Source organism: Ips typographus, linkage group LG2, assembly GCF_016097725.1.
Source record: "Ips typographus isolate SLU linkage group LG2, UJ_Ityp_2.0, whole genome shotgun sequence".
Lineage (NCBI taxonomy): Eukaryota > Metazoa > Arthropoda > Insecta > Coleoptera > Curculionidae > Ips > Ips typographus.
The window spans coordinates 23532178-23552282 of NC_138423.1; the positions used below are offsets into that span (position 1 = coordinate 23532178).

General features: G+C 37.9%; 1 protein-coding gene across 8 annotated transcripts in view; it reads left to right on the forward strand.

Moving 5' to 3' along the window:
• LOC145724359 (multiple PDZ domain protein-like) overlaps window positions 1–20105 on the forward strand; it is a 93873-nt gene that overhangs the window by 41506 nt on the left and 32262 nt on the right. For all 8 annotated transcript variants that reach the window (XM_081972580.1, XM_081972574.1, XM_081972576.1 and 5 more), the window contains 2 exons: window positions 7469–7750; window positions 7807–7897. In XM_081972580.1, the coding sequence (XP_081828706.1) occupies window positions 7469–7750; window positions 7807–7897 (373 nt within the window). The remainder of the gene's footprint in view (window positions 1–7468; window positions 7751–7806; window positions 7898–20105) is intronic.

Consider the following 20105-nt stretch of genomic DNA (forward strand, 5'->3'; position numbering starts at 1 on the left):
TTTAAGTAAATCCATGGTCAGGAGATACAGCTAAATTTAAGGTTAAAGTTAAATTTCATTTATGAACGTCTTGATTTAAACCCACTAGTCTTATTCTTAAAGTTAATACTAAATTTATTGCTAAATTTAAATTTTGTTTTATAAACCAGGCTTAAGTCACACGTGCTCTAAGTTTCTTACAGCACTAGTTACGTAATATACTATTATAGCTGCCAGTGAGAGCTAAATCATAATTTGTTTGTAAAACGACTTATTAAGGGCATCGGTAAAGCAAAACGTCTTATGGGAGATTCAATGCATTTTATGAAAATATTTTAACCCAAATTAAAAACTAGACAAGATATTGCTGTTTTTTAAACGGTATATGAAAGAAGACACTTGCTAGAATGTGCGAAAGTCAATATAATTTTAATAGTACGTCAATTAAAAATTTTAGAAGCATTTGAACAAAATGCTAGAATTACCATAATTTTCAAGTCACTATTTTGCCTACCTGCAAAACTTTTTTGGTGACAAAAATAACTTTCGCACATTCCCCAAACCTTTAGCTATTTAATTTAAAAAAAATCACGCAAATAAGTTAGTAAAAATAAAGTCGTAATTTGGGTTAAAACATAGGACTAAAAACTTGCTCGAAATTCTAGACAGTAATGTCTGCGTTAATACTGCCGTAGTTTTGTCGACAGAAATAAAGAACGAACACTGTTTTTTATATATTTTTCTACACGTAAGCCAGACATTGCGATCGAAAAACGTCTTTACCGTGCAAAATTAGAACATAGTTGTTGTGCAACATCTTGTGACATCTGTACTTTAACTCTATGAGTTAGAAAGTATTCCCAAACCTAGGAACAAACCAGATGTTGCACAACAACTATTATTTCTGGCATCCAGTTGACTATTCTGAAATTTACTCTTTGGTTGAACAAAAACAAAACCTCACCATTTTCAAGCAAAATGACAACTTTTAAATGGAATCACCCTGTACTGAAAAGATGACAAATTTCCCACAATTTATTTTTAACACAAAAAAAGATTTTGGGTCAGGCTTTCAATCCGTTTTGGCCTTATTCGCGTTCCGCATTATAAATACGAAGTCGAGCATTTTTATTTGTCACTCACACATTATAATCGCCCTGTACAGGGGGGGCAAGATAAATGGCGGTACACCCCCGCAAAACTTTTACACGACGACGCTTTGAAGGGTCGTTATTTATTATTCCTTCACTGCGTTAGCATGCGCCAAATTATCATTTTTTCTATCTCGTTTACTTCTTTTATATGAACTGACTTAAGGCAAACAGAGTTGTTTTGCTGCCATTCGAACCACCATTAAAAGTTGGGAAAGTGTTTTGTTTGCCTGGTTTTCTCCACAACTTTTACACAGAGTGTTTTGTTGGTCGGCTGTGAGTTTTAAAGATTTCTTGTTTTTTCTCGTTCTCTATAAATTCTTAGCAGTCAGCTTGGAAGGAGTTATAAAACTGGAATAGTCATAAGCGGCTCGTAATAAAAATTCTACATATTAACGAATGTACCCAAACTTGGTTTATTTTACATCTAAAGTTCGGCGAAATTTGGCATCTAGGGACACAAAATTTGGTAACAAGAATCAATAGTATTGAAAAAAGTCCAACGGTAAAAGTTTCAGGGACATATTTTTGGAAAGCCTAGAGGGATACTTAACTCTTGAAATAACCAAAGTATGAAGGCACACATTAAACCTTTATAATGAGCAAAAAGATTAAAATTCAATTAGAAATTGGAGCGTTATATTTATTTTGACCAGACTAACCAGTTTTCTGGAAATTGGGGGAAACCTCACAACAACATTGTGACTCCCTATTTTCCGGTTTCTGGTTTAGCTTTTAGTACATTTGGAAGTCATTTGAACGTGTTTTAAAGTTTATCACTATTTTCCTTTTTTTTTGACAGAAAAGTGCTGAATTTATTATAAAATAATATGGACAAAAAAGTGTTCTAAGCATTCTTAAAGTTTCAGTTCGCAAATTCGAAGAATTTTAAAGTTACTGCAAAAAACTATCTACTTTGAAGCTTTCTAGCAGCCAAATGATACAAACTACAAAATCTCAAAATTTACAATTTCCAAAAATAAACGTTATTAAAAATATTGCGACGTTGCCAAAATCTTAGTTTCTCAGCAAGGAGACTTTTCAAGTTAAAGATGCTAATTTTGTCAAAATGATAAATCCCAATTAATATGCACTTGCGGCAAAGAAATGTATAACTTAACGTTAACTAAAAGCAGTGTTGTCAAGTCAAAATATTGAATGGCGGTAGATAAAAAAATAAACAATTTATAATAAGAAAAAGAAGTTTTATTTTACGTTATTAATCAGAGTTAATACTTCTAAAGGAAAATACAGATTTTAATTTTTTACAATTGTTTTCTAAGTTTGGACGTTAGTGGCAATTGTCAGGTGATTCTAGAACACTATTTAGCTAGACGGTCACGTGACAATTTCCAAAATAACTAACACATAAAAATTCAACTGTCTTAAACTGTAACTCTCTAGTCAAATTTTGGACAGTTTGACATTAGCGAAAGATATCACGTGGTTTTAGAAGATAATTTAGCTAGGCAGTCACGTGACAACTGTCATTAATCTCAGAAACATAGTAAAAACTTGCAAATACGTCAAAAATTTAAATTAAATGTTTGACATTTCCTGAAACGTTGTGAGTGGACAAAAATCAGTATTTGCAACTGCAAAATCAACTAGTTTACACCAAAACTGTATTCCTAACAAAAATGGGCACTTGATTGGGAAAGTAACATTTTGATCGGCCGCCACTGCAAATCTTAGTTGGTTTTCGGCTTTTTTTTTGGTCCAAATCTGTTTAATTTATTTCTGTACGTTTAGCAGGGATTTATTACCTAAAGCCATTATGCTAGGGGTAGTGCGCCTTCCCCGTTTTCCAACAACTAATTTTAGTCGTAACAATAAATCATTTCCTGGTAGCGCGCAGGATGTTTATTTTGCGAAACAAACCAGGGCCGGCTTGTAAATTAATAGAATTTTGTGATGAAAAACCGCGGCGTGCAATTTGTTGCAGAACAATTTTTATATTGTGTTTCGAGCCCCGAAGGGGGTTGACATAATGGAGTTTTCATTCAGTCAGTTGCGCAGTAATTTAAAATACACAGCGGAGACGTGTTGGGATTTCTAAAAGTGAATTACCAACTAAGTGGAAATAGGGGTTTGCCATAGAATTTTAATGTTTACTACACTAAAAAAAAAAACAATTCATTTCCCGTATAATTCTAGCAACGTTTTATTCATAATGTATACTGAAAATCAAACAAAATTAGTATGACATCACACCGGCAAAAAACTGATATAGTCAAAATTTTACCCTTTGAGAATGACGTCAAGCAGGTGAAAAAATACGCATGTCTGGTATTAGATCACAAATTTTAACCTACAAATGCTTTGAAAAATTAGTGCGTTCGGAAGTGACTGATGATCAAGTGCCTTGAAAATCACATGATCATGAGAGTTTCAGTTTAATCATCATTCATTCAGTGAATAGATGTGCTTGCACTTGCTTAAAGCTCTCTTCTACTCCTAATAACATAATATATTATTAATGTTCATTGATTTTGTGCTGTGTTATTGTGCTTTGCACAATAAGGCGAAAATAGTAATTTGACATACCAACATTATCAATTTCTTTGGTTTTCATAAAAGCGGTTAGTTTGGTTTTACTGACCGACATTTTCTTAGAAATCATCAATTGGGATGACATCTGGAAACTGTTTCTTTTCGTATTCCAAAAAAAGCAGCACATTTAGAATTAGCATTTGAGCTTGCTCATTGTAGGGCAGCGTTTGTATACCTTTGATATTTGTTTAAATCAAAGTGACAGTAAATGTCAACCTTTTTAATTTGACAGGATGACAAAATTAATAACGTGCCTTCTTTGCTAAAATTGTTTATTTCATATGTTTGATATGCGAGAAACAAAGATGTAAAAAGATGACGTCATTCTCAAAAGGTAAAAATCCAACATAAAGACTTGTTGAAAGTTGCCAAATTTTCAAAACTTTCCTGTTTGTAGTTTTTCTTATATGTGACGATGTGTTTCATCGTGGAACACCCTGTTTGCATATAACAAAACTCTAATTCACGAATTCAAATTCAGAATTCAACGAAACAGTCGGAATTTAAGAATAATAACGTTTGTCAAAAACACTTTAAAAACACATAATAAACTTACGTAACAGACAACTTTGAGTCATCCACAGGCCCTTTCATTTTTTCAGGTCATATAAATTTTATTGCGCTTTCAATATTTCTTTAAAAAAAGAAACCATTTCCGTTTTAAAAATTTCGACCAATAGAAACTGATGCCTTTTTTTATGATGCTACCTGAAGGGTACTGTTTAAATATGGCCTGTTTTGGCATTTCCTTTAAAAAAGAAACCATTTGCCGTTTTAGACATTTCGACCAATAGAAACTGGTGCCTATTTTTATGATGCTACCTGAAGGGTACTGTTTAAATATGGCCTGTTTTGGCAACTTCTAGTTATTTCGGTTTTGGTAATCGACCACTCTAGTAGTATCAACCAAGTAAACTCCTGTGTCTGCAATTTTGCAAAATGTTTGATTTCGGTGAAAATATAATCGAGTTTCTCGAGAACCAGGGGGACGAATTGGTAAATACTTACAAAGAAACCTATCAATTGCCCCCCTTAGACGAGACACTTGATCTCGATGCGTTGTTGGGTTGTGATGCTTCCTTGAATGAAGTTCAACCGAGTCCGAGAGAAGTCCAGGAGTCCATTTCCAGTCCGACGTATCAACAAAGTGAAACGTGTCAATTGGGGATGCCAATCGAGTTTCTCGAGAACCAGGAGGACGCATCGATAAATACTTACAAAGAAATTTATCAATTGCCCACCTTAGACGAGGCACTTGATCTCGCTGCGTTGTTGGAATCTGGTGCTTCCTTGAATGAAGTCCAACCGGGTCCGAGTGAAGTCCAGGAGTCCAGGTCCAGTCCGACGTGTCAATTGGAGGTGCCAATCGAGTTTCTCGAAAACCAGGGGGACCAATTGATAAATACTTACAAAGAAACCTATCAATTGCCCCCCGTAGACGAGACACTTGATGGTGCTTCCTTGAATGAAGTCCAACCGAGTCTGAGTGAAGTCAAGGTCCAGGAGTCCATTTCCAGTCCGACGTGTCAAGAAAGTGAAACCTGTCAATTGGAGGTGCCGTCCGAAGCTCTAGTGACGAAAATCACCAAACAGCTTTGGGAGGCGCCAAAGACAGAAAAATTGTTGAATTTCGTTCTGATGAAAGAAATGAACAGAAAAGTACAAAAAATTATGAATGAGCATTGGACCAGAGGGCGATTTAGGTTTTTCAGCGATTTTAAATCGAAATTGCGATTTGTACTACGGTACAGACCGTACTAAATTTATTGTGTTTTGTTGTTTTCAGTGTTCAATTATTGTACAATATTTTTGAATTTATCCATTGTAACTATTGTACATTTTTATTTTAGTTTCATGTAAATTTTGTAAATGCTTCTTTTTTCATTAGAATAACATTTAATCAATCACAATAAATCGGTTTGTTCACATTTAATTTGATTTTTTCTATATAGTCCTTATACATAGGTGTCCATTTCAAAGAGAAAGAGAGCAAAATTAACTAATGCTCGTCAATGTAAGAACGGTTTGCAAAACGCTGGGCGAAACGACCGAAATAATAAAATTTAATGGGATCAAAACAGGTAGATGGCAAAACGTGACCAAACCCGACAATGAGGCACCACTATCAGTACACTGCAATAAAGAATAATAAATAGATCGTTCGGGAACAATACAATTTAATTTTACAACTTTTGGGGTTTATTACAACACATTAAACGAGTAGAAGATAAATACCATATTATCTATCTGTACCTGCTCTTCTGACTCCATCACCGAACCACACTTCCAGTTATTAGCATTTTGGTGTTCAACCAGCTGACTAGCTCTTGAGTTTCTCAATGAAGGCCACAGAGGTTATTTTTCTTAAATTTCGACTTCAAACTCGGAAATTAGTTAAATTCCGACTTCAAACTCGCAATTTAGTTGCAATGTTGTCAAACTGACAAATTCTACTATTTTAGATTTACTAATTAAGATCAAAGAGTGTTTGCAATGTTGCCAAACTGACTAATTTTACTAATTTGGTTTGAAGAGTAGATGCAATGTTATCAAACTGACAAATTCTACAATTTTGGTTTGAAGAGTGTTTCCAATCTGTCCAAACTGACAAGTTCAACTAATTTCTTTGAAGTGTGTTTGCTTGCAATGTTGCCAAATTAACAAACTCTCCTAATTTAGATCCAAGACTGTTTGAAATGTTGGCTAACTGACAAAATTTGGTAATTTGGTTCAAAAGTATCCATGCAATGTTATCAAACTAACAAATTCTACAATTTTGGTTCGAAGAGTGTTTGTAATGTAACCAAACTGACAAGTCCGACTAATTTCTTTGAAGTGTGTTAGCAATGTTGCCAAAGTTAGCAAATTTTACTAATTTGCTTCGAAGAATGTTTGCAATGTTGCCAAACTGAAAAATGTTGTCTAATTTGGTTTGAAGAGCTTTTGCAATGTAACAATGTAAATTCTGAGTTCGATGTCGGAATTTAACTAATTTCCGAGTTCAAAGTCGGAATTTAGTTAATTTCCGAGTTTGAAGTCGAAATTTAAGAAAAATAACGTCTGTGGCCTTTCTACGCCTTCGTAGAGATCCTTGTGAGAAGATCCTCAATTTTCTGGGTCAAGAACACTTTCCAGATCAAAAGCATGAATTTTAAAAACCATACAAAAATTCGGGATAATTAAACAGTTCATCAAAGAACTTGTTATTTTGAAACAAAAGTAATATTTGGTAGCAACTGCATTAAAAGTAACGTACGATTTGCACTAACAAATACTGTGACATGTTTACTTGTTTTAGTACAGAGATTTGAAAAACAGTAAAATGGGGTTGTATTTACAAGTACAATCATTTAAAAAAATTAGTAACAAATAGAATTTCTAGCATTAAAACCATATTAGACCAAAACAGAAATTCGGAGATAATTTTGGAATCATCTAAAAAAACAAAAGTGTGTTATCAATACTGTTTTAGTGTAAAAATTAAATAGAAATAATAGCGTACTGTATTTTTGAAGGTGAGACAATGATATTTTTTTAAGTCAAATATATTGTTGAATTTATATCCACCCAAATCTACAGAGGATTATGCAAACATATTACTAAGTACTACCCTCCTAAATAGAGTAAAATTCAATAACTTGATATGGAAGACTATTTTTTATACTTTGATGCAAGAATTATGGAAAAAAATTCAAACACCACTAGATTCATTTTTATTTAAAATACATTTAAAAAAAGATAATTTCTACTTATTTTAAATCAAATTGAAATTCATATTCTTGCAGATCAAAGCACAAGATGAGCCGGCCATTGAAGACGAGGCAAACGTTCATCTTTCTTCGTCGTCGCCCAGCCCCACCAATGAAAAGCTGGCGAATCACATCGAGGACCACGACGACGACCTTATATTACCACTTAAAAAAGATGAAGATACGGCGGTGACACCGGTCAAAAAAGAAGAAAGGGTTACGAAAAACGTGAGCGATGTGGAGTCCGTGTCTGATGAAGAAGATGAGGGGATTGACACCGAGTTGGAAGGGAGGACGATGTCTGCGGAAGGTCAACAAGTCAGTTTTAGTTTATCGATCGCCAAATTGTGGTATAATCGAAATAATTGTTTCAGATTGATAGAGCTAGCGCTGCCAACGTTAGAAGAAGTAACGAAGAAATAGCCAACGACACTGAAAAAGAAGATATATTTGGGTATACTGGGGGTAAGTTACATATGACACGTAATTGTTTCGAATTGGTAAATGCTGTGGAAAATTTATTTGTAAAACAGTTTTTTCATGTTTAGTGCCGCAGATGAACCCTCTGATTTTCTGAAACTGAGAAAACTAGGTTTATAATCTTTTTGTATTATCTTTTGCCAGATTTTTCTAAGCAAAAGGTGCTAAAAGTCGCACCAGTCAAATAATCTTCTAATTTTTAAGCTAAATTTCTTTATTATGTTGGTCAGTTTTGACAACCTGTCAAATGAATTCTCTGAATAGTCTGTGGCTGCTACTAATTTTTATTAGTACGACTAACATGAAATATATCACAAACTCTAAAATATGTGATTGGGGGAGGGTATATCAATTACAGGGTGGAACCTCCGGAGCTTATTGTTCAAAATCGAAAAAGCACTGTTTTCCAGAACTCACCCTGTAGTATGCGGTCTAAAAAATTAAAAATCATATTCAATAATCATAAAAGGACATGGACAATCTGAACACTAAAAAAGGCCAATTCCAAATGGAAAACGATCATATCTAAACAAATCAAAACTTCTGGCTCTCTGTTTCGTAAATGAAATTGGTTTCGAGTTAACTCGTTCGTAAAGTCGTCAGTGACGGGATCGATTTATTAACTTCTCAGTTTCGTCCTATTCAAAACTTTGCCACACACGGACGCATTATTCGCGGAGTTTGTTAATTAATTTCTCAATTTCGGTCAGAGACGTCGGAAAAATGACTGATCCACATCCGAAATCGATTTCGTGACGTTGAAAGGGAACGTTTAAAACGGCCCAAAATCTAAAACGAAAAGGAAATTCAACATTGACAAAACAGAGCGATTTGATGGAGCGGCTTGGTCTGCGATTTTATGATATCGATTTCATTCAGCTTGCAGGAAGCTTAATCTAGGCCATCAGATTCTAGAAAAGGCGCCATTTTAATGGTCAGCGGTTAGAAAAAAAAAACTTTATTTGATTTATTTATGATCCCGAATTCGTTTTGGGCGACGCCACTGTTTCGATACGATTCAAGGCAATTTGAATGACCCAGCTCTTTTAGAGCGATATTATTGCCTCTAAAACGAAGCTTATAATAAAAAGCTTCAGCTGCAGCTGAAATTATCTATACGAGCGCGCGTAAAAGTAAAACGTTATTGCTCGTTTTACGATCTGCAAAAGGCTTAACAGCCTTAATTGGATCGTCTCGATTTCACAAGCTGTCACTTTCAAAACGTTTTTTTTTTATATTTGTGGCGTTTCAAAATGTTGACAGTGCAAAAACGGCATTTATCTAGCAACTTTCAGTATGAAAGCTTTAAATGAAATACCCCATTTGCAACATCATACTACCATAAGCCAAGTGTTGTTCAGACTGCGTACAATACAGTTGAAAAAAGTCACAGTCTGAACCACACTTAAGTTTGTCGCCATTTTACTTTCATGCACACCTAGTGCTTTCAAAATTATACGTCTTCATCAAGAAATTTTCGACTGGATTATTTAAAACGATCCAAATTTAAAAGCTTTGTCCTAAAATTTTCTCGCATTTTAATCTATTACCGAATATTGAAAAATATGCAGTGTTGCCAGATCTGGGTAATTTTATCGGATTACGTTCTCATAAACATGGAAACTGTCAAATACCACTCCATGAAGCTATAAAATTACAAAACGCTTGAAAACAAAACAAGCAGTGTAAATCATATTATTATGCATTTTATAGTTTTATGAGTTTTTTTGGTTGTTGTGACGTGTAACTGTATCTATTAGGAATATATTTGGATCTGTCACAATGGTGCTCTGTCAAATACGATTCCATATAAATGCTTGTTTATAGATCCATGAGTAGAAATTAAACAGTCGTAACGTGTATTTGTTTATTTTAATCATATTTCAATCTGCGAAAAATCTAAACAAATAAACATCTGCTCCATGAAGCTATAAAATAGCAAAGCTTTAAATTTCACATAAATTGTTTTTTAGAGCTCCATGAGGAGTTTTGACAGATGTGACGTGAAGGTATTTTGTTTGAAGCTAGTTCCATATGTCAAAATACTGTAAATTGTCAAATATGTGAAATATAATATCAAAAACTTTTTTAAGTGATTATTTCCTTCCTATCAATTTTGACCAATCGCTATCAAGAATTAGTATAACAAATGTAAATTTTAAGTGGAAAAATCACTTAACAACTGTCAACTTAGCTGTCAGCAGTTTTTCCGGAAAAAAAATCGAAAAAATTTCACACTCCTCACAGCAACATAAAGAATACCCTTTCTAGCTTGAAAGTTATTGTTCTTATTAATTATTGTTCTTATTGTTTTAATTAAAATAAAATGTTTATTTAACTCAGGAAATAATCTTACAAAATATCCCTCGTGCATCTAATTTTTCCTGTGGAAAAATTGGAATACTCGTTTCTAAGTAATTTGTTTTAACAAATAGCATGAGCGAGAGTGGTTTTAACAATCATCCGAGTCCAAGACGAGGATTTTAAAATGCTATTATATTACACCTACTCAACATTGATTTGCTGATCTTAAAACAAACAGAATTTGTAAAATATTTTTTTTTGGGGAACCCCTTAACCCGTTACTCAGTTCGCGGGTGGTGGCGCCCTCTACTGACTTTCCTCGCCCACTTCGAAGTGCGCGGGATGGTCGCTTGTTCCGTGAGTTCCTAGGTTGTGATATCCTGGCGGAAGAGGCGTAATGATTGGTCAACCTACTTAAATAATTGTTTAGACTATGTTAGCTTTATGAAATATACTGAGTTTGCACCCTACTTGTGCAAAATGTTACCCTTACAACTTATTTTATTGTTCCACTTCCTTGCTTTCTACGTCTGAATCCACATCGGATATATCCCCCAAAGTCCATTCATCGTAAAATGGTAAAATCCTCCCTATGTGCACTATATCCGTTTTTTTTCCTTTTTCCTGTTTTACTTCATAGTTAACTTCACTGAGTTTCCTTATTATTCTGTAGGGTCCGAACCATCGTAGCAGCAGTTTCTCACTTTTTCCCACTTTCCTAATTGGGATGAATATTTTCACCCTATCTCCTACCTCAAATTCACCATCTCTGTGATATTTGTCGTAAATGTCCTTGTCCTTTTCTTGTTTTTTGTGGATATTATCTACAGCAATTGCCCTTAACAGTAAAGCTTTCTCTCGTAATTCGTTCGTGTTCGACTCGTCCTCAGTTTCTAAAAGGGTGGCGTCCAGTGGGAGTGTGGGGTTCCTTGCGAATATTAGTTGAAATGGGCTAAAACGTGTCGTCTCCTGTTTGGCCGTATTGTATGCGAATGTCACGAAAGGCAGATACGTGCACCAATCTGTCTGCTCTGTGTTGCAGTATAGTGACAGCATGTCCGCCAACGTTTTGTTTAAGCGTTCAGTTAGGCCGTTGCACGAAGGGTGGTATGCCGTTGTAAAAGTGCTTTTCAAACCCATAATCTGTTGTAATTCCTGCACCAGTTCGGATTGGAATACCTTGCCTCTATCGCTGAGGATGCTTCTAGGAACGCCGTGAATTAGTATTACTCGTTCCAATAAGAATTTTGCCACAGGTCCTGCCTTCCCGTTAGGCAGGGCCGCTGTGATGGCGTATCTTGACGCGTAGTCTGTCACTACTACTATCGTTGTCTTGCCTTGGTTACTTTTCCGGAATGGTCCCAGTAGGTCTATCCCTACTTTATCAAATACTTTGCCCACTTTTATTGGCTGGAGTAAGCCCAATGGCTTATCATTTGTTGGCCCTTTTCTCGCCTGGCAGTCCCTACAACCTTTAACGTAATTTCTGACGTCCTTAGTCATCGAATCCCAATAGTATTTGGGAGTAAGTCTGCTCAGAGTTTTTGTTACCCCCATGTGTCCGCTGGTAGGTGCGTTGTGAGCTTCCCACAAAATTTCCTCCCTAAGTGACCGGGGGATCACGAGTGCGTGTTCCAGTCCTTCCTTAGTTTGTGTTGCTCTATACAGAACGCCCTCCCTCAGCCTAAAATTCTTTATTTTTCGCCGTGTCAGTGCGTCAACGTTTGTTGATTCGGGGTTGCTTATTGCTGTTTTTAATTCTAGTATGGCCTTATCCTTATTCTGCAATTCTCCTATGTCTAACGTTGATATCGTGAAAGTGGGTATATCGTCTAATTCATCTAATTCGACTTCGCTCCATCCTGCCACCGGGTTCCGTGATAGGCAGTCCGCATCTTGGTGCTTACTGCCTTTTTTATAGACTACCGTGTAGTCAAATTCTGCCAACTTGAGAGCCCAACGTGCTAATCTTCTTGAGTGATCTTTTACATTGTGTATCCAGCATAATGCGTGGTGATCTGTTACGATTTTTACAGGGTGTCCATAAATTAGATGCCTAAGGTAGGTCATTCCCCAGACTGCTGCTAATAGCTCCAGCTCGCTGATCGAATAGTTCTTCTCTGCTTTTGACAAGGCCCGGCTTATATAAGCTATCGGGTGGTCTTGACCGTCACTGCCTTCTTGGAGCAGAATTGCCCCTATTCCATCTATACAGGCGTCCGTGTGCATTGTACATCCTATATTCGGATTGTAATGTTTTAATACTGGGGATGACGTCAGTTTTTCTTTCAGCAGTTCAAATGCTTTCGCCTGATCTTCACCCCAGCAGAACTTGTTCTTTTTTGTGGCCTCATGTAAGGGCCGTGCCAATACCGCGTAGTCCTTTATAAATTTCCTATAAAAATTGCATAATCCTAAAAAGCTTTGTAGGTCCTTTGTTTTCTTTGGTGTGGGGAATTGCTTAATCCCTGCAAGTTTTTCTTCCTCTGGGCTTATTCCTTCTTTGCTTACTGTGTAGCCCAAAATCCTTATCTTTTCCTGCAAATATTCGCATTTACTCGGTTTTATGGTCAGATTGGCTTCTCTCATTTTCTGGAATACTTTTTGTAATTTTGCTAAGTGTTCCTCTAAGTTTTCTGAATAAATAATAATATCATCTAGATATATTAGTATGTCCTTCCACTTTAAGTCTCTAAATATCTTATCTGCAAGTTGTTGGAAGGTTGCTGGTGCATTGCATAGACCAAAGCTTAACACGTTGAATTCGTATGATCCATGTCCCTGTGCCGTGAAAGCCGTGTATTGTTTGGACGACTCTTCTATAGGAATCTGCCAGTAACCCGAGAACATGTCCAAAGTTGTAAAGTACTTGGCATTTCCCATGTATGTGAGAATGTCATCGATTTGTGGTATCGGGTAACATGATTTTTTGGTGACTGGGTTTATAGTTCTTTTGTAATCCACGCAGAACCTCGTCGTGCCATCTTTCTTTTTCACCAGTACAACGGGGCTTGCCCACGGCGAGTGGCATGGTCTTATTACTCCGCAATTGAGCATTTCTTTTATTTGTGTGTCAATGATTTCCCGCTCGGATTGTGAGACTCTATAAGGGCGGCATTTCACTGGTTTATCTTCTGTTACTTCTATTTTGTGCTCTATCAGTTGTGTTTTGCCCATATATTTTGGTGACTTGCAAAATACGTCCCCATATTCAACCAGTAGACTCTCTAGTTCTTTTTTGAACTGCTTATCCGTAATGTGGTCCAGTTTGTGGTCTTCTAATGTCACTACTTCTTCGTCTATTCTCTGTGTTGTAAAGAGTGCTGTGGTGCTCAACCCACTGGGCTCTTCTAGCCGTGCCACCGTTGTGTCTTTGTAAATAACCCTTCTAGTTGGCCCTATGTTCTCGAGGGTCAATGATATAGAGTTTTCGGCTCTTTCTATGTTGCATAGTAGGTTGTTGCGTACTAGCCATCCCTCGTTTTGTACTAATAACATCTCTGTAGATAGGGGTATTTTTGGTTCAGTTTTGATGGATTTTTTCTCTCCTGGCTTCAGAGTGTAATCTTCCTTTGCCTTCAACTTAACTATCAAGCGGTCATCGTATTCTATGTAGTTCGGCAGGGTGTTCCAGGAGCTGGTTTGTGTCTTGGTCTTTCTTGGTCGGGGTTCTCTATTTTTTGAAACCAGTACCGTCACACTCGTTTCCTTGAAAGTCTCATACAGCAAGTCTTTAAGCTTCTCCCAATCTGACTCGCTGTTTGCGTTTGCGGATGTCAATCTAGGTATAGCCACCTTACTTATTTTATTTCGTATTGCCCAATCTTTCAATTTCCTACAGCAATGTTGGAGCGTATGAGTAGGGATATATTCGCTACCCTCTTCTTTTACTATCATCTGTAGGGTATGTCTGTTTTTCTTAAACAAACTGACCACGCTCCCTATGGGTAGCTTTTCTGTGTTGTAATCTGCCAAATGGTCCCTGATGGCTTTTCCCACTCCTCTATCTCTACTGGGAGCCGAAGAGACTGCAACGGCCCATGCAGTGCTGCTCGGAAGACTGAAGATGGACCCAGGTATTTCTTGGATCACTTCTCTCCAGCTTCGTGTTTTGCATGGTTTTTTGGATGCAGAATCTTGCTTTGCACCGAGCGGTATCACCAAATCTTGATTTAGGGTGAGTATGTTGGATATTAAGCAAATCGATGCCTGCATTTCCCTTAAGAACTCCATGCCCAAAATAAGGGGTTGTGGTGTATTCTCCAATATCGTTGCTTTAATTTCTAATTTTTTCTTGTAATTGCCTCTGAGCTCCAGTGATGCCAATGTGTCGCCTAGACTTCTTATTTTCTGACCGCCAGCTGTCACAAGCAACGTGGGTGGGTCTCTGATCCTATGTTTTTTGTTGACCAGGAGATGGCTTATCACATTTAGTTCCGCACCTGTGTCAATAATCGCCGGTACGTAATAATCGTTCACAACAGCATTTATGTATAGTATCTTATAGCACGTTGTGCCCCGAGTGGAGAGGGTGACGGGACTTAGTTTTGCCACCCCCTGGAGTTTGGGTGCTGCTGTCTACTTCTACACACAGCAGCAAAGTGGCCTATTTTACCGCAGTTGTAGCACCTGAGCCTGTTGTCATATGTCCTCGTGGATTGGTACTGTCTTTCTGGATTACTGGCATGGTTTGTGCCATAGTCTCTCCTGAGCGGTGGCGGGGTTCTGTAAGGGCGGGGATTGCCAAAAGGTGACTGTCTTTGTTCTACTGGTCCAGCGGCCTGTTCTTCTATTTGATGCTGCGGTCTAAAAGTGAGCGGTGTCGAGAACTTTTCAGGAGCGTTATCTATTGTGATGCAAAGTTTTTTGACTTCGTCCAAGTTCCTAGGTGGGTTATTAGGAAAATTTGTGAGCCAGTAGTATTTAGCTCTTGGTATATCTTTTAGCCCACTCTGGAAAATATCTACGAATTCGTCGAGATCTACGTTTTCTTTGTATTCTTCGTATAGGACCCTTAGATCATAGAAATAATTCTTTGTCTGTTCCAGGTCCCTTTGCTTCCTCTGCCTTAACTTTGCAAGCAAATGGCGACTGTTGATACCGTCGCTAAACTCAGTCTTGAATGCTTGACAAATGTGTTGCCAGTTGCTGTCAGGGTTTGCTGCTTTATATTCTCTATACCAAATGTTTGCGGCGCCCTGCAGGTACGAGTGAAAGTATAGTATTTTTAACGCATCGTTCCAGCTATTGGCCACTGCCGTTCGCTCGTATGTGCCGATAAACTGAGGGGCTGAATCACTGCCCGGGTTGAACGTTGGTGGGCTGATGAATTGAGGTAGTGCGGGTGTTTTTTCCCCTGCCTCAACCGCCGAAATGGTAATGTCCGCCATTTCTCTTGACCCCTTCTTGCCTTCTAATGCTTTATCTCCTTTCTCAGGGTGTACTTGTGCTCCTGTCTCTATCCCTGTATTTTCCAGATCGTTTTCTGGTTCTTGTGGCTGCTCAGTGTCTTCCCTTCTTGTATTTACAAGCGTAAGGGTTAGGTAATCTGTTTCTTGCATCCAAGGGTCTCCTACGCTTGAGCTCCTGTGCCTTGGTTGAATGGGGCTGCTAGGATTTGCTGATCTCAAGTTGTACGCTTTTCTCATTCCTGTTAGGGCGTACGGCTTGGTTTGGCCACAGATATGGAGATCAGTAGCCCCGGGATTCAACAAGGCGCCTCCACCATGTCACGTTTTGGGGGTAGCGCAGGAAGAGAAACAACAAACGTAGCTCAAGTATGTCTCCTTTATTTGTATACTGACGATGATGCCTAACTAAATCTTACTCCCAGATTAAGAGGGCCGCTAGTACCGCTACAGGCGGGACGCCCATGGGACTCTCTCTACGAGGGGGTGCGTGGGGGTGTGTGTGTGTGTGAGTGTGCGTAAGGCCTCCTGATGTGCCGCCAAGCGGAACCCGCTCGATACGAGCAGGGAACCCCTATGTCCGACAAACCCGAAGGATTTACTTTATGCACAGCAAGCCCCCCTTGGAGTGTCGCCAAGCGAAACCCGCTCGATACGAGCAGGGAACCCCTATGACCGACACGCCCTAAAGGACTTACTTTAGGTACTGAAAGGGTCAAGAGTCCCGACGGTCACCACTGGGTTGCGTAAGGACTCTAGTCTGTTCAGCCTGGATTTCCAAGAAGGTATCGAGCCGTCCGGGCACTAGGAAGTTCGGACTGATGCTCGATAGACCGACCCAGAGACCAGTAATCTTCGATGGCTTGAGACGCTGATTAAATACTCGTCTCATGACCCCAATTTGCCGGTCTCGCTGATTCGGCAGTGCACTGGGGGAGACCGGGGCCAGACTAGGTAACGGAACATGGTGCAACTTATGTTATTCGTGACAAGTTAGGGTTAAGTGTCCGGGGCGAACACTCTTCAGAGGGGGGAGATGTCACGAATAACATAAGTTGCACCATGTTCCGTTACCTAGTCTGGCCCCGGTCTCCCCCAGTGCACTGCCGAATCAGCGAGACCGGCAAATTGGGGTCATGAGACGAGTATTTAATCAGCGTCTCAAGCCATCGAAGATTACTGGTCTCTGGGTCGGTCTATCGAGCATCAGTCCGAACTTCCTAGTGCCCGGACGGCTCGATACCTTCTTGGAAATCCAGGCTGAACAGACTAGAGTCCTTACGCAACCCAGTGGTGACCGTCGGGACTCTTGACCCTTTCAGTACCTAAAGTAAGTCCTTTAGGGCGTGTCGGTCATAGGGGTTCCCTGCTCGTATCGAGCGGGTTTCGCTTGGCGACACTCCAAGGGGGGCTTGCTGTGCATAAAGTAAATCCTTCGGGTTTGTCGGACATAGGGGTTCCCTGCTCGTATCGAGCGGGTTCCGCTTGGCGGCACATCAGGAGGCCTTACGCACACTCACACACACACACACCCCCACGCACCCCCTCGTAGAGAGAGTCCCATGGGCGTCCCGCCTGTAGCGGTACTAGCGGCCCTCTTAATCTGGGAGTAAGATTTAGTTAGGCATCATCGTCAGTATACAAATAAAGGAGACATACTTGAGCTACGTTTGTTGTTTCTCTTCCTGCGCTACCCCCAAAACGTGACAATATCCCTAGTGCATTTATTTTTTCCGGAAAAATTCGGAAAAACGAGTTTCTAAGTAATTTGTTTTAACAAATAGCATGAGCGAGAGTGGTTTTAACAATCATCCGAGTCGAAGACGAGGATTTACTTAGAAACTCGTTTTCCGAATTTTTCCGGAAAAATTAAATGCACTAGGGATATTACCCCCGAAAAAAAAATATTTTACAAATTCTGTTTGTTTTAAGATCAGCAAATCAATGTTGAGTAGGTGTAATATAATAGCATTTTAAGCAAACACATAGATTTCAAAAAAGATAAAAAAAACAATAAATAGTTTTGCTTTTTAATATAATAAATCGTAAATTGTACATTTTCAGCAATTAGTTCTGCACATGTGTAAAAGCTAAAATATCCAAAAATCACTGCAATAGAGAAAAAAATAAGGTTATGCATCATGATCAGTAATAATGAAAACAGTTATGTATTTTTTGATTGGCATGTTTAATGTGCAAAACCGGTGTATTGCCATACTGTTTCAATGACATTTGATAGAGCAGGATACAGACACAACTTGCCAATCAAAAACGTCATTAATAAAACAATTCCTACTTAAGTAATCAGTGAAGAAAAATTCGACTTTACCCAACGAATAAAATTCGAAAAAAAGTAGAAGGTTCCATACCTATTAAATAATTTTGTCTAATTAATCTATGAAAGTAGAAAAAAATCAAATTTGCCGAAATGCAAATTTAGAGTCTAACTAAAGAATGTCAGTCAGTGTTTATGGGACATTCTGTATAGTAGTCTGAAAATTAGTAAGTTCATTCACATCATGTTTACAAAAACTTTCCCAAAAAATGTCAGACAACATGCATATATACATAATATTGTCGATTCTGTATGGATCAAAGCAAACTTTCTTAACCATTTGCATGCAATTATCAAACTTTTTAATTAATAGCGCAAGTTTCGACCATCTTAAGAACGTCCGGAAGGAATTTTTGATTCAATTTGGTGTTAGTTTACAAAGCGGGTGATTAATCTTGATTAAAAAAAAATCCCCAAACTAGAATTTAGTGCAAGAACGGCTTTATTTCGTCTATCACGTTTCCTGACAAATGAGACCGGCTTTTTAGCGGCCGGCGTTCTTGACCTGGAAAAATCCAGTAATGGAATCCTCCAGTTTGTCTCGCATTTATGGTTTCTGGAATTAGACTATGCTCTAGAACCATAAACCACGAAAGGGGATCGAGTATCTACGTGGAATTTTTTTTTTTTTGAGGTGCGCCCCGGTCATCAAGCAATTAACAAAAAGCCTCGAGCATAATTTGTGAAATTAAAAGGGACGTTAATAACCAGGCCCTTTGCGCGAAAGATTAGGGGTGTAAACGGCACGTATTGTAGGATTGATCGTTATTCTATTTTTTGCTCAGCTTCGTACATATTTCATTGTCCACGTGGATAAATTGTAAAACTGTGTCACTATATCGATCATTCGTGGAAGGATTCATCCTAATAATTTATAGACTTTTGTCTGTGGGAAACTTAACCTCAGTTTAATTTTTTCATTTTCAGTTAAGTGAGACTGCTCAGTTAAAATGTGCATTAGGGTTAAAAAATTACACTTCAGGTTGAATTTCGATTTTGACTAATTAATGTTAAGCTAACTATTTTCTTCCATTGGCACTAACAAGACCATTCCCAATGTCAAATATCATTTGTTAACAGCTTGAGTCAGTGACTACGTTTATATCGAACAAATTGAGTCCGCTTTTTCAATCCGATCAAGTAAACCGCCATAAAATTCTCGATATAAACAACGCAGATTAACGATTTGGATTGACTAGTAATATTCACAGGATTGAAACACTGAATCTGATTAAAACGCCACTTTTTAAACGAGATATACGGGATTTAATAATCTGGCATTTGACAACTGACGTTAACAAAGACAAGCGAATAAAGTAATCACAAAAACAACTCCTATTTTTTTGGTTTTGACTTATTTTTTGTTTTGATTTTCGTTTTAAATTTTAGTCAATTTATTCGTTTTGATTTGTTGGAGGGAAAACCGAAAACGAAAAGGTCGTTTGACAGCTGACTGCGACAAAATAGCAACGTTGTCATCAGTGTCAAGTGTCAGTTCTATTTCTATTTTGTATCGTTTTTTATTTTATTGCTGTCTTTTTTTTATTAGGTATTCGGTACGCCAGAGAGAAAAGCGCTGTCAAAGTTTGAACTGCCAGAAACACAGTTTGAAAAGACAGTCAGCAACAAAATCGTCTGTTAAACTCACTTGGAGTAAGAAAATGACAGTTTTAAGCACATTTTTGGAATCCTTAATAAATTTCTTATCCAATAACCTAAAAAAAAAATCACAAAATTCGGTACAGTCAGGGAGAAAAGTGCTGCCAAAGTTTGAACTGGCAGAAACACAGTTTGAAAAGACAGTCAGCGACAAAATCGTCTGTTAAACTCACTTGGAGTGAGAAAATAACAGTTTTATCCACATTTTTGGAATCCTTATTAAGTTTCCTATCTACTAACCTAAAAAAACACTAGAAAATCGAATATAGTCAGTTAGAAAAACAGTATCAAAGTTTGAACTGCCAGAAACACAGTTTGAAAGGACAGTCAGAGACAAAATCGCCTGTAAAACCCACTTGGAATGAGAAAATGACAGTTTTAAGCACATTTTTGGAATCCTCGTTAAATTTCCTATTCAGTTACTTGGAAAAACCGTATAAAATGTGGTACAGTCTGGAAGAAAAGCAGTGTCAAACTTTGAACTAAA